Below are 16,452 nucleotides of genomic sequence, written 5' to 3'. Positions count from 1 at the left end.
TTTTCAACCAGTCTGTCAGATTCAGAATGAACGACCAGAACTGCCCGTTTTATAATTATTATTTTTGAACATGATGTAAAAAATCCTAATTTGTCTGTTTTAAGATTATATTGCATTCATTACATTATATTCAAATAATTGAAATGACCAACATTATTATTAACAGGAAAATATTCAGTATTAGGTCAATTCCAGCAGTCTTATGTTAACAATTTTAACCTCCCTTAATCAAAGTAATTAATTAGTAATCCTGTTCAATTATTATTGTTCAATCAATTATTATGGACTGTTAGTCTAGTGGTGCTCAGCCGTTCTTCCTTATCCTCTCGTTTTACGTTTGAACAACTAATGTGAATCCTCAAGCCTGACTATTAAATTGACTAGATTATGATTATAAAACATGTATTATACTTATAAAGCTGTTTGGAAAGAAATATTATCTCATTACGTTTTAAGCATAAGCATATACTGTAAAAAAGATTTAAACACTTGAGGCGGCAGCAACAGCCAATCACAACAGTAGTAGCAGGGGCCAATGGCATTTGATGTCGCAGGGTCGTGGTGCCCCTCGCCCTGGGTGGTGCACTGGGGCTGACTTGCGCGTGTGTAGAGTGGTATTCTCGTGCGTGTGGAGTCGCGGCTTGCGCGGGCAGATCGGCTGCGCGTGAGCAAACTATTTGTACTCGAGGAGTTTGTTATTCCCCTCGTAAGTGTTGATTTACGCGCACAGTCTTGGTTTTTGTGTTCGACTGTGGGATTTGCGATTTCTGCAGGTTTCTATTTTACGTGCAAGCTTTGTCACTGTGCTCGTGCTGCTGTAATTTGCATGCGCGCTTGATTCACATGCTTGCAGACTTTTGTCCACTTTTTAACGTCATACCCCTGCTATTGAAAGTTACTAGGGGGACTATTTTCGGCTGCTGCATAAAAATCAAATACTTAACTCTAGGGGAGCTGGAAAATTAGAATATTTTCAAAAAAAGTGGAGTTTTTCTTTAAGTATAAGCATAAATATAATGGTACAACACAACTCACCTCTAGAGTTCCCACAGCTGAATAGGCCGCAAATCCAAGCGGTTCAGTTGCAGCTGTGGATGGCTGGTCACACCTCGCTCCGCTTGGTACGTAACACTGCTTACTGCTCTTAATAACAATCGTGCTGAGGGCGGGTCCTGGATAGCTCAACAGAGCTGTGTGATTGGTCACCTGATTGACTTTCAACCCAAGCTCCTCCCACCGTTGAGAGATGTACTTCTCTTTGGAAATCTCATTGAGCTCGGACAAGCTGTCAAAGTCCCTGCATCGAGGGAAAGACAAAACAAGAAAGGAACATCAATAAACGTGTTAAAGACAGCGCTTAAATAGAGGTGATGAATATGCGTGAGTCTCATTATCATTAGCGTAATTAGTACGTTGTTGACTTTAGGTTAACATTTGTTTTCCTCCGAGGTATTTACATGGTCTATTGATGTGAAACTGCGGAGAGGATCCTACAGTAGGACAGAAATGCAGAGAAGGCCTCCATAATTCATATTCTGGACAAGCTTCAGTTAATGTAACTGATGAATATGGCAGAGCAGGGAATCAATTGTCTCCTGAACAAACGGATGCGCTATTAAAAAAGGATTGCCGTAAGAGAAAGTAAATTAGCAACAGACGGTTAACCATGAGAGGAAGAAATGAAGCACGGCTAAGGTGCTCTGGCAGCTCGGCTCTGCTTATTTTCTTACCCGTCACGGCACATGGAAGGCACAAAGAGAAACACAGTGTTATCCTGTAACTTTTAAACTTTGCCAGCTCTCGGGCATATCAGCATGCTGAAGCTCGCTTTGTGATTTTATAAGGTAGCACCACGGCAGGCCTGCCCATTCTTTCAATCTTCAAAACAAAATTAATTGAAGTGTAAAAGAAAGCCAGGAGCCTCCAGAGACTATAAATCATTATACTGCTTTTTTGTTTCAAGCCGCTATGATGAATATGCGGACGGTAACAACCTTGATCATTGCCACATGACATTAATGATATCCGTTACCTAAATGCATATTGTGACAGACTGTTCCTCTTCCTTAATAACAAAGGGATTTTTTGTTCTAACACTTTTTTTAGGTTAGATAGGTTCAGTCTTTTGAGATTTTTGAGTCGGCAGACTTCAAGCTGTGAGCATTTATTCCAAACATTCAGTTCAGTTTTGCATACGTGCTGCTTTTTTAAAACTAGGTATGAGAGAACAATATATAGTTTGCAATCAGATATGAACGAATGACAAAGTATCGTCCACAGAATGAAAACAAAAACCCTTGATTTCGATTGCATCTCCCAGACATTTATCATCGCCATTTAGCAGCCTCAAATACTCACACAATTGCACAGTGAGAATCAACATTATTGTCTAGATGCAGTAAACAAAGCCAATATACTTCAATAGCTATTGTTCTTAAGAGACAAGTCACGATTCTCATGTTGTAGCAGAGTTAAAGCAGCGGGTTGATCTTAGAGTTTGCCTCTATAGCCTCTTGAGCACCAGACTCATCCAATAATTCAGGAGAGCGGACAAGCGGCCCGGCCCCACGTTCAGGCTGTGTGACCTGACGGAGTGTGTCCAATCCCTCGTGGCTTTGCATGGGTGCCTGGGTAATCTAATTAAAAGTGTGCTCTGCATGAGTGAAGAGGATGAATCCTGACCTCTCTCAGGTAAAGCTTCTACATCCACACGGCAGCTGCCGCAAGACCCCACATATTAGTCATTGAGAAAGTGTTCCTCCAATGATTGTGTGACCGATTGAAAAACAACCAATCTGAAACAAGTTTCACTTGTTGGAGAATTAATGTGTGACTACACATCTCTCCTGAAAGCTTCAGGTTGTAAAAAGAAAGTGATACAAAATAAAATAAATATGGAATCACTTTTATTTATTGTAGTGTAACAAAAATGTATGTCTAACAATTCCGTGGATGAATATTTTAATTGTAAATTTTAATTACATTGCTAGTAAGTGTTTTAACTAATGATCTGTTAATCGTTTCATAATGAAATCATTTTGTTAATGGCATGTTAATTCCATTAATGTAAATCAAAGCTAGATTTTTAAACCTTTATTAAAAGTATGGAGTGTGAAATATGAACCTACACTGAAAGCAACAGTTTGTTCAATCGGCTTAATTTAATTAAAAAAAAAACTTTTCCATGCAATTAGTTTAGGTCTATACCACAAGAATAGAATAAGTTAACGAGGACTTTTTAAGAGCACCAATAATCCAATTCACGATTTTACATTTCCTTTGGTGTGTAATTGTGTATTATTACATGTTAATGATATGCAAAAGGTAAGTAAACGATTGCGCGAGTTATCATCTCCAACGTAAATCTCATTTCTTGGACTACAACAAACACACGGACTGTAGGCAACAGTTTACTTCCTGGGATTGGTGATGTAGACAAGACTGGCATTATCAAAATTCCTCCCGCTTGGGCTCACAGCCTGTAAGTTAACTCCTGTTAGCATTGCGACCACTGATATATATAAATGACTGGATTGCGCATGACGTCACAACTGTAAAGCCACCGCGCCACCATGTTGGTACCCAAACATTCTATTAAATCAATGGACGCGATCAGATTTTAATGATAAAACATCACTTTACTAGTCTTCGTTTTTATATCTTAAGTTACCCTGTACATTATTACACCACAAACGTCCTAAGCATGTACATAGTTATTTACTGAAAGTTGTACATTTTAGTTTTTAATCAGTTATTATACATTCATCTTCATTACACTATCAGATCAGCAGACAGACCGCAACATATTTAGTATTAATGACAAACGTGCTCATTCTGAAATCTAAATAAATAATCATACTTTGTACCGTATGTGCATGCAATCATTTGTTGGTTTAATGTTATCTAAACTTACAAGTTACCTAAACTTATTTAGAGAAATAACACTCACCGTGTAGCTGAATGTCAAACAAAACTTTATTTATACCCGTGTCATTAACAGAACGCAGCAGACACACTCACCTTAACGTTTTTTTATAAATCCATTATCCTGCCCGATTAAAACATAAACATTGCAAATAACACCAGAATTAACAGTTAATTTACGTACACAAATCCTAAAAATAATCTTGCGTGACTGATATGTGTAAACCGGGTGAATTTAAAACATTATTTTGAATGGAAGTCAATGACGCTCTCTGCCGGTTGGGTATACCAAGATGGCGTCTCGAACTCTGCGCTGGCTTCACATCACGCTGTTACGTTAAGCGTTCTACGCGCAATCCAGTCATTTATATAGATCAGTGATTGCGACCAAAACTTTAAAATATGGTAAGGAGCGACACATTTCCGGCGTCAGAAGTATTCAGGCCAATCACATTCAAAACGTACAGATTAGCTGGCCAATCAGGGACACAGAACTTTTCAAATTCGTGCATTTTAGGAAGATGGTAAAATCGGGAACTACAAAAATGAATGGTATGTAGACAATAATGTGGAAAACATTATACCAAATACACAAAATAACGTTTTTTAGCAATGAAATAGGTGCACTTTAAAATGTGAAATAAACATTTGGTGTCCCCAAATGTGAAGTTCTAACTCAAAATACCATATAGATAATTTTTATGGCGTGTTGAAATTGCCACTTTGTAGGTGTGAGCAAAAATGTGCCGTTTTGGGTGTGTCACATGCAAATGCTGATCTCTGTACTAAATGGCATAGTGCTGGTTGGATAGTGCAGATTAAGGGGCGGTATTATCCCCTTCTGACATCACAAGGGGAGACAAATATCAATTACCAATTTTTTCACATGCTTGCAAAGAATGGTTTACCAAAACTTTTTCTAGGTTGATAGAAGCACTGGGGACCCAATTATAGCATTTAAAAAAGTCAGATTTTCTTAATATCTCCCCTTTTAAACAAATTATTTAACCAACTTAATACATTTCTTGGTCATAAAAACTTCACATCAATAAACTTAATAAGCTCAGTTAAGGAAAACTTTTCCACACAATTAGTTCTGGTCTGTTCAACAAGGACAAAACAAGTTAATTCAAACAAAAAAACAACTTAATAAATGTCAGTTTCTATTCCTTATTAACTCTTTCACCGCCAGAGTTTTTTAAAAAAGTTGCCAGCCAGCGCCAGCGTTTTTCATGATTTTCACCAAAGTTTAATGCTTTCCAGAAAATGTTGTTCTTTAAATATATAAACATACAATATACCAAATAAAAGAACAGACCCTCTGCTTTCAAACAAAGAAAACTTTCATCCTACCTTCAGTGGTTCTTTTGTAATCAGCTTTTGAATATGGGTAGGTTTCTGCAAAAACACCACATTTTGAGCAAAAAGCAGAGATAATTCCATTTTTGTGACGGACTTTTCATAGAGTTCCCATTCAGAGCGATCTTTAAAACAGACACGGACATGCAGCCGCTTGCCATAGGGCAATACTTCCGGGTTTAAAAAGTTGCGGAAGGGCGCACCTGGTGGATAATAGAGGTATTGCGGAAAGACGGAAAATCTCGTAATTGGCGGGGAAGCGTTTTCTCTTAATTGACGAGATATCTCATCAATGGCGGTGAAAGAGTTAATTAGCATGAGCACATGTTAGCATGCTAATAATAATAATATCATATGACACATAAGATGAGCATGTGAGAAAAGACTGATCTCCAGACAGGCATTAACACAGCTACAGTAGTGTTCATTGACCTTCCACAATCTAACCACAAGCGCCATTCTTCTGCACGATTGTAACCAAACAATTCAATTATAATAGAAAAAATATAACAGACAACCATTGTTGTTGTGGTTGCACTCGCATACGCCTATTGAATGAATTAGCACATGCATCACCTTTATTGAGACGTTTTCAAAAGCACTTTGAAATGTGTCTTCAAAAGTTTGTTTTCAGGGCCCCAAAGGGCTGTTGTTGTTGTTTAAACAAACAGCCAAACCGCATAAATACTTTACTGGGTTTGGTTGAAAAAGGCGTTGTGTAAACAGCCATTGAAACTTGCTCTTTGCCTAATCTAAACCCTGTCTGTGAAACCAACGGCTTGTGTTCTTTGTATTTCAGAATTTTGTATTCAGTCTATACTAATGTGTATTTACTATGTACTGTAGCTGCTTTACAACAATGCAAAATTGTAAAAAGCGGTATATTGAATTGAACTTGTAATGCACTGTAAGCACTTTAGATAAAAGCATCTGGCAAATGTATGAATGTGAATCTGGTTTATGTTTATTAAATAGAATATGATAAGATTAAAGATCGCCAATGGTCTGATTCACGATTTTACATTTCCTTTGGTGTGTACAGTTAGTGTGTATTAGTACATGCTAACGATATGCAAAAGGTACATAACCCAAAGTAAACAATTACGCAAGTTATCGTCTCCAACGTAAATCTCTTTTCTTGGACTACAACAAACACACGGATTGTAGGCAACAGTTTACTTCCTGGGATTGTTGACGTAGACAAGACCGACATTATCATAATTCCTCCCGCTTCTGACTCAGCCTGTAAGTTAACTCCTGTTAGCAACCGAATCTTTCAAACATGGTGAGGAGCGTCACATTTCCAGCTGACTTCAGAGGTATTCAGGCCAATCACAACCTACAGATTAGCTGGCCACTAAGAGCTTTTCAAATCCATAAACCACGCAAACACATTGTATTTGACCAAATACACAAAATAACGTTGTCTTTTACCAATGAAATAGTTGCTCTTTAAATCCTTAACCAGGTTTTATAAAGTTCGTTGATACTAAACATCTAGTTTAAACATTACAGGTGAAACAAATCAGGCAGTGTGTTAGTAATGTATGCTGATATCCATAAGCTCATTACTCAGTCACTCCATAACATCAATAAGTGCCAGTAGGGTCAAAGGAGATCGGAGTTGAACGCATGAAGGGAATTGCTATGCACGAAAGCCACCGGACACAGCTCGAGCAACTTCGACCCCTTGTCAAGCAACCCTTGTGGAGTGTGGCACTCTGAACGGCATGACCTGATGACAAATGCTTCCTCTTGAGTCTAAAGTGAAGATCAGTCACTCCCTCACACAGGCCCGGCTAGCTGACACTACTGGCTGGAAAACAGAAGAGCATCCGAACCATCGCAAACTGCAGATCCTTAACTTGGCACCATCTGTTACTGAGACTAATATAGACATCGGAAGAGTAGCCCTGTTCTCCTGTCAAGCAGCAAGAATCAGCTATTTCACACAGGAAGCCTGTCAACAAAGCAAACAGATGAAGTCTCATCTCTCCGAGCTTCAAAGCAATTATCTTATCAGACTGAATATACCGATGTCAGACAACTGCATGCAGCGTAATTCCCTTTGTTAGGAATTTGCCGCTGAATGCTGCTTTTGCGGAAGCAATTCTTCATCTTTTTGTTGAGCAAATATGTGTGGAATCGAAGAAGTCTTTTTAATTTCAGGCCTTTAATTAAATACGGTTGAGTGGAGATGACTGACAGCCGATGGATCTTACAGGTGGTCATTTGGGCTTTGCTGGAGTGAGGCGAGTATGCTTGACACAGGCTGCCTGGGTGGCTACTGAAGTGTGGCAGTGCTATTATGGATGATAATACCGGTGCCAGCGAATCCCACGCTAGATAAAAGTGGTTGGCTTTTTGTCCCCATGGGGTCTGGGAATGGCCCGTAGTGTGTTAGAGCGAAGAAAGATAGAGGATATATGTGGAAGCTTTATTTCTATAGAAAAATGTCTGACCCTTCCATCTTTCAGAGCAACATTTGAAAGCCCATGATCTCCTTTTCGGCCTGGTACAGAAAAATGTGGAATAATTTGATATGATGTGTCAGCTCATTATCGATTATCATGATAACTTAATAAGTGTGACGCTGGACCACAAAACCTTAGCGCAGGAATTTGTTGCAAAAGCTCTTTTATGGTTTTGACGCGTGTGCAGCAGGCACTTATTTTGACAAAACACTGGATGCACACAGGATCTCTCGACACGCAGACACATATTTTGGAAAAGGGAACCACACACGTGACAGTCCGAACACTTATTTTGAATTAGCACATCCTCGGATGAGCAGTCACTAGCCGCCACTGTTCTGTAAAATTGCAATGTAATTATAAAATATATTAATCACAATTTTATAGTGATCATATATAATATTCACATGCATTACATGTGAACGGCCCCTACGCTAATATGAATTGTTTTTCTCTCCCTGTTTCGTCCTCGACCCCGAGGACAATGAGACAAACAGACCCAGTTCCGGTAAATGTGAAAGTCGGCACACCTCTGATCTACTGGCCGTCCTTCAACGTGATGCCCAGCTGATGCCTGACCAACGATCACCGGCAGAACCCGCTTAATCTCCACTTAATTTCCTTATCCGTTTATATGTGTGTATATATATATATATATATATATATATATATATATGTATTAGGGCTGTCAATAGATTAAAAAAATTAATCTAGATTAATCGCATGATTTCATGAGTTAACTGCAATTAATCGCAAATTAATCGCACATTTTTATCCATTCTAAATTTCCCTAATTTAACACTTTTCAGGTTTTTAATATTCTAATCATATATACATATATAGATGCTTTATGCAAATGTATGTTAACAACAGCCTGTTTACATTTTAACAGAATCACCAGCCATTGTTTTGTATATGAATATTCCTTTCAGAAGATTTTTCTTTCTCCATTTTTGTTTGCTGCTGCATCATTTGTGACCTGTGCCGGCAAGTTGAGTCGGAATTAGCAAATTTTTAAAAAATAGTTCATATTTTGACATTCTCTATTAAAACATAGAACAATGCATGATTTGTTGAAATATAACAAAATATGACAGAACTACACGTGTTTGAAGTTGAAAGAGTCAAATTACCACAAAAATGTCCACATCCATACATTAATTATATTACCACATCAATACCTTAAAATCACTGGTAAAACTAATAGATTTAGCACACACAAAGCAAAAACATCATCAATGTATGTTCAACTTGTTTTCCTTTTGTTTGATTGACATTGAGACAGACTGCTTAAAATCTAAGTGATCTAATATAATGTTACACATCAGATAGTTTTACCCAACAGTTAACCAAACATTTACTTAAAACATAACAGATTATAGAGCCTACCTGCGTGAATTCTTATCAAAAAAGATATTTAAAACTGTAATTTTGTGTAGATGTCTATATATCCGGGTTGAGCACTCGCGCGTCTGTGTGCACGCGCTTCAGATATCAGTCAGTCAGCGTGAGGGGATCGCTTTTGAGTCTTGTCGCTCTTAATAACTCTTTAACATTAATCAGGTATCGAACTTTATCTCTCTTAATGACTCTTTTAACATCAAGCAAGTCCTGCAGTCTATTTTCTAAGTCATGAATAAAAGCGAAACCAAAATGAATTGAGACGCATTTTTGTATTAGATTAAGCATTAGGAGGACGGTAACGTTACACCTCTCAGACGTATAAATAAAGATCATATCAGATGTCCAACGAGCATTTAGAGCATTGGATTTGGTAGACGATTTGCTTAATGTTCTTATTTCTATGAAAACCTTTTACTCATTTAGAGAGAGTCACATTTGTCTGTGTCTCTGTTCATTCAACTATGGGCTGGACCAAGGGTCAAACAGAAATTGCGCGTTGCGTTAATCTCCGTTAATAAAATTAGTGGCGTTAAAATGAATTTGCGTTAACTCGTTATTAACGCGTTAATTTTGACAGCCCTAATATATCAACCCAGTATCACGAAATTGCGTGACTATTTCACGCATGGACCAGCGTGACAATGTCACGCTTTGCCGCGTTTGAGCGTGTGCATGTCACGCTTTCTGTTTGTGTCGCTGTCACGTATTGGTTACTCAACTTTTTTGTCCTAATTTCTTACCATTGTCGCTTCGGTTTAGGGTTAGATTTACATAAAATGACACCCTTACCTAAACAAACTCTAACCCTAACGTCAGGTGACAATTGGTTAAAGTTTAGAAAATATAAAAGAATAAGTATTGTATCTTTTTATTTTATAAACCAATACTTAAAGTGACAAATACTTAAAGTGACATATAACACAAGCACCAAATCTAACCCTAAACCGAAGCGAAAATGGTTTGAAAATAGGACAAAAAAGTTGAGCAACCAACACGTGACAGCGACACAAACAGAAAGCGTGACATGCACACGCCCAAACGCGGCAAAGCGCGACACCGCCACGCCGGTCCACGCGCGAAACAGCCACGCAATGTCGTGATATAGGGTTGAATATATATATATATATATATATATATATATATATATATATATCCCAAGGGTTTTTTCCTCATAGGACTTTTTTATTTCCCCGGCTAAACGCCCGGGGTTTTTTTCTCCTAGGACTTTTTTTAATTTCGGAGAGGCAGCCTTCTTGGGCTTAATTTAGCTTCCTCTTCTATATGTTACATTAGTAATATGCTCGCTTATAATGTTGAGTCATAGCCGCAGCAAATTTAACTGCTTATGCTATCGTGTATTATGTTGTGCTATCTGTCGTTTTTCTGTGCTTTTCACTGCTTCTATTAATGTAAAGCTGCTTTGAAACAATTAACTAATGTGAAAAGCGCTATAGAAATAAAATTAAATTGAATTGAATTATTTCTCTTTATTAGAATACAACCAGAAAATAAAGGAAATACGTATGTAGTATTATAAACAGTATAAAAGTATAAGCTGAAGTGTCAAGTATTTAGGGTTAACTCCCCTTCCACTTGAGCAACAGGAGGTAGGTGCAGGATCTCTTAAACTTAAATGAAATGAAATCCTAATTTCTAATTCTAATCGAATGACTTCAGGAATTCAGTCTCCTCAAAAAAGCTCAAGATGTGTTTCGTGCCAATAGAGGGCACACTGAATATTATATACACTATTTTGCTTTTGTTTTGGTACATATTTCCTGTATTTTCTGCTTGTATCTTAAAAAGGAGTACAAATAAATATGGATGGACATTAAAACTTTGCTAAAACAACAAAGCTGGTGGTGATGGGGGCCTTAAGGTACATTCACATTATAAGCGACTAGCAGTAGCAGAGCGATCTCATTGATTTCAATGGAAGCTTGGCGGCATCCGGTGACACGAGCGACAGTGACCGTTGACGGCTGGATGGGCGTGTCTAGTCGCGGGTCAAAGTTGAGAACTGTTTAACTTTATGCAAATTATGAGCGACATTTGGGAGCGACTACCAATGAGAATGAAGCAGGGGAGTTCATCCGTCTCTTGTCAGTTACTGGACCAGATGTTACTCATTTGTTTATGATAATCAGATATAGAAACGCCTCTTTTGAAAGAGACGAGCGACACACACAGACAAAGTCGCTTATGTAGTGTGAATGTACCTTACAACTTTTGCACAGTACTGTACATTCAAAATATTTGTATTATGTAGGTACATCAATAATGTTTGCAAATAGCGAATGTGAATATAGGAATATGAGTAAAAGACTACCTACTGTGGATCACAGACGACAGGTGCAGGAAAACACAACACAAAAGCAACAGCGCAAGGCTGTAAAACACTAAACTTATTAGCTGCATGACAAGTTTAATACACTTCTTGATCAATATAATACATGGTAAACTTAATAGTTTGTAAACAAAAACGCATTGGGACTGCTCATGGGCCTCGTTCGCCTTAACAGGTTAAAGGCGATTTTCTCAATGTTAAATTTTTTTGCAACCTCAGATTGCAGATTTTTAAATAGTTGGTCCTATCCTAACAAACCACATCAATGAAAACTGTATTTATTCAGTTTCATATGATGTACACATCGGAATTATAAAAATTGACTATTATCACTTGTTATGTTTTCCAAGGTCACATTTCTGCTTGACCAACACAATTTTGAAACTATTTTATGATATGGCTAATTCATATGACTTTGTACAATCATATTTTTATATCTATGATCTGCTTTCGCACCAGGGGCACTGGGTTTAGGGGTGGGGATTCTTTGCAGTTCCTGTAATATTAATATATCTTTTTGTATCACATCAAAGGAATTCATATGAATTAGCTTCCTTAGAAAATTGCTGTGAGGTCAGACCAGCTTAATACAAATCCTATAAATGTCAGCTTGAAATAATTGTTTAAAAGTGTTTGCATCTTCTGCAGTGTTGATGCAAAAATGAAATTGATTGGTTTGTGGCTATATTCCGTAATTGAAACAATTGTGTGAAATGTATTGCAGGAAATGTTGTATGATGCAAATTCATTTTCATGGCTTTTGTTATTCAGTACCTGTAGCAGGGCACTAAAGCAAAGTAGAGAAAAATAAAGATATGCAAATACGGTTTGAATGTTTCATAAAGCAAAAAGAAAGCATGAAATTTTAATATCATGGATATGCTTTTACAAAATCTACTGTTATTTACACTTGCAACCAAGTCAATGAACATCCTGTTCAGCTGTGTTCCCATCTAAAACAAGAAAAATTAGATATCGCATCTTAATAACACAAAAGCAAGACCATTTTTAAAAAAAAAATGTTATTTTTTTTACCTTTAAACCCTTTGGGTTGCTTGATTCATTTCAATACTCTCCTCCCATAAATTTGGGATTTTTTAAGGAACTTTTTCAGTGCTTATTTTTCATTTCATGTCTTTTGTAAATCCTGACAGTTTTTATTAACAACAAAAGATGGTTTGCGTTGGCGCCCTAAGTTAAGCCCTAAGTGCATTCTTATGTAAACACCTAGCTGTTTAGACATTTAGTTAATTACTTACTTTTTAATTTAAAATGTTGTTGTTTGCTACAAATTGTACAAGTATTGTGAAACAGCTCAAAGTGTTTTTCACCTTGACATAGTCCTTTAAAAACAATTAAAATGTGTTTATAGTATTTTAGTACAGAAGTTTTTATATGGCAATGATCACATCAGCATCTCAGCACTCTCTTAGCGTGTGCGCCTGTAAAGCTCAGTGGAAGAGCATTGGGTTAACAGTGCAAAAGGTCATGGGTTCAAATCTGGGGAACATGGATGTGGATAAAAATATATATACCTTGTCACTGTAGGTCACTTTGGAAAGAAAAGCGACCTACAGCGTCTCTGTAAACAAAGTTAAAAAAAATCTTGAGATAAAAGATGTGAGATTTTATAGTTTGTTGTAATGTTGACCTTCTACTCCATACCATCATTACACAGCTGTTGAACAGCAGGGGTCTTTAAATGAAATCCAACATACGGAAAATGAGAGCAGGGCCGTGCTAAATCGAACATAGTAAAATATGTTAACGTTAAAATGCATATGAAATTACAATGCAGGCAACTGATTTAAATAAATATTTTCTTCAGAAATACTCAGTCTTTTATTTCATGTAATTTTATTGTTAAAAAAATGGCACATATGGTCACCCTATATGTAGGGGATAATGTACAGGCAGACTTCGAGTCGGGTCCTGAACACACTGTCAGGGATTATTTCTGCGATAACAACCGGCAGCCAATACATTATCCCCTACATATAGGGTGACCATATGTGCCATTTTTCCGGGGTGCGTCCTCCGGAAGTCATATTTGTCGATACTTCATTGAGGTTCTCACATTTCAGTTAGAAACATATGCAATCATTGTAGTTTCATTCTTACCTTGAAATGTAACATTTGCTTTTCTGAACTAGAACCTGAAATAATACATCTCGAATGATGTATGTGGTCGACAAATGCGACTTATGGAAGATGTACCCGAAATCCTGTTCAGGGTGCGTTACCGGACAAAATGGCACGTATGGTCACCCTACTTACATAACAATAAATATTGTAAATATTATCTAGTGTTAGTTCCTGTTAACTAATGTAGTTGCCTAATGTTACCAAATGGAACCTTATAGTAAAGTGTTACTGTAAAAGTAAGTACTTTAAAGTAAGCCAGTGTTACTGGTCGGTGTGCTCAAAAACTGACAGCACCAGAGAGTTAACACTTTTCAGGGGATTTGACCTTCGAATGGCACTTACAGTGGTGCAGTTCTGCACAACACGTTGGGATGGGGAAAGAATTTTAACTACAAAAATTACACGCATCACTTTGCAGTATCTCCTGCTACCCAGCCTTCTGAACAAATTCCTTTTGGCACAACTACGATGTTTCAGTGAGACGATGGTGGCCTTTGACACTCATCTCACTACAACTCAAAGAACAGCCTGTACGCTTGCATCCAGACAAGCCAGTGTGTGAAAGGAAGAGGAGTTTCACTCTCGAATCAAGGGATTACTGGAGCTTCTGCCCTTTGGCCAAGCTTTGGCTCAATGCTTTACTTGCGCTCTCTCTCTCTTTCTCTTTCTCTTTCTCTTTCTCTTTCTCTTTCTCTTTCTCTTTCTCTTTCTCTTTCTCTTTCTCTTTCTCTTTCTCTTTCTCTTTCTCTCTCTCTCTCTTTCTCTCACTTACTTTTTCTGGATTTGTCATTTGGCATGGTTACAGTTTTTACTTACAGTATACTAAGAAACTTACACGGACACTTTTGAATCTAGTGGACTGTGTATCAGTATAGGCTGTAAAACTACCTTCTGTGGCGGTGTTTCAGTCGAACTAGTGATGCACATAGGTTCACATGATGTGGCGAACCAACACATCCTCACCCCATGTCGTCAATATTTGAAGACACTTGACCATTCGTCAATATGTGACGGGGAGGGTATACCTTTCGCGTCATTTTTTGACGAACTGGGGACTTCAATACTATTACGTCCGTTGCATTCTCTTTCCTATTTTCTTACCATTTTCGCGTCGGTTTAGGGTTAGATTACGCAAAATTAAACAGTGTACGCGAAATTAAACAGTTGTCACCAGGCGTTGGGGTTAGAGTTAGGTACGACAGTTGTCACCTGGCGTTGGGGTTAGAGTTAGGTTTGGGTAGGGATGTCATTATGTAAATCTAACCCTAAACCGACGCGAAAATGGTAAGAAAATAGGAAAGAGAATGCAACGGACGTAATAGTATTGAAGTCCCCAGTTCGTCAAAAAATGACGCGAAAGGTATACCCTCCCCGTCACATATTGACGAATGGTCAAGTGTCGTCAAATATTGACGACATGGGGTGAGGATGGGTTGGGCGAACACATATTTTGACCCGATGAGCCACACACATGACGGCCTAAATACGCTTTGACGACCTTCGCATTGTGCGCCTCGAAAAAGAAGTCACTGGTCGCCACAAATCTACAGATCCTTGAATTTCTTGCCTGGCTGCCTAACCTCTCTGCACAGTTGTGATTCACGTCATCTGCCATCGTTTTTTAGCAAACCCAAAATTTTTTTTCGACAAGGTATTTGTTTTAGAGATCAGTCTAGATACTACCCAGACCGATGAATAAATACAGACCGTAAGTTTACGTGTTGCGTCCAATGAAACCATCTAAATAGGGCTCAACTTTGTGAAGTTCCAATACTCACATACTGTACATCCATCATTAAATTAATCCAAATTACTTAATATATCTAATTCGGTTCATATATGTTGGGTGCACAGTGTTGGGTACACTCTCAGAAATAAAGGTACAAAAGTTGTCACTGGGTCAGTACTTCAAAAGGTACATATTGGCAGTTCAAAGATACATATTTGTACCTAAATGGTACATATTAGTACCTCTTTAAAGGGTACTGCCCCAGTGACAGCTTTGTACCTTTATTTTTGACAGTGTCAGTTACTCAAAGAAAGGAATTAATTACTAGTTACTAATTACATCTTCAATCATGTAATTAGATTACTTTACAAATTACTTTCTCCAAAAAGTAATTACTTACTAGTTATTACTCTTTAAATCTTATTTAGTAAATTATAAAAAGATATGCTTGAAACCGCTCGAATAAATTATATAAAAGTACATAAACTTTCCAGTTATACTTTTTAAGGTCCAATTCACACTATTAACTCTGTATAGTCATAAATACAGCTTATTAATACTTAGTAAAGTAGTTTTTAAGTTTAAGTATTGGTAGGAATTAGGTAGGATTAAGGATGTAAAATAAGATTTTGCAGAATCAGGCATTAATATGTGCTTTTAAAGTATTAATTAACAGCCAATCGCAGTATTATTAATGCTAATAATCCAGTTAATAGTGAGAATTGGAAACTAGTGTGTTACCGTTATTAACTTTCCAAAGTATTTAAAATGAGAATGATACATAACAAATATGCATTTAAAAGTTAGACTTTAAATTTTAATGTTAAATACTCTATTTTATTATATTATATATACTTGTTCTATTTATTTCAATTACATTAGAAGTAACTGTATTTAAATTACTGGAAAAAATAAAAGTAAACCCTTACTTTACTTTTTCAAGGGAAATTATTAAATCACAGTAACTAATTACTTAATAACTAAAGTTACACCCAACACTGCATACAGCATGTGTGTTTTATCACAAGACACGCATGAACCAATGAGATTCAGCATTAGCGGTGTGCCCA

At 37.2% G+C, this 16,452-nt stretch overlaps 1 protein-coding gene across 1 annotated transcript in view; it reads right to left on the bottom strand.

Annotated features, from left to right (window-relative positions):
• The window catches only part of LOC129427212 (inactive N-acetylated-alpha-linked acidic dipeptidase-like protein 2), a 329,030-nt gene that overhangs the window by 177,080 nt on the left and 135,498 nt on the right, over positions 1-16,452 (bottom strand). The window contains exon 3 of the mRNA XM_073875958.1: positions 1,036-1,297. Coding sequence (XP_073732059.1) covers positions 1,036-1,297 — 262 coding nt within the window. The remainder of the gene's footprint in view (positions 1-1,035; positions 1,298-16,452) is intronic.

Source organism: Misgurnus anguillicaudatus, chromosome 14, assembly GCF_027580225.2.
Source record: "Misgurnus anguillicaudatus chromosome 14, ASM2758022v2, whole genome shotgun sequence".
NCBI classification, from domain to species: domain Eukaryota; kingdom Metazoa; phylum Chordata; class Actinopteri; order Cypriniformes; family Cobitidae; genus Misgurnus; species Misgurnus anguillicaudatus.
The sequence above is the reverse complement of the archived record's forward strand: the minus strand, read 5'-3'. Positions and strand labels throughout refer to the sequence as shown.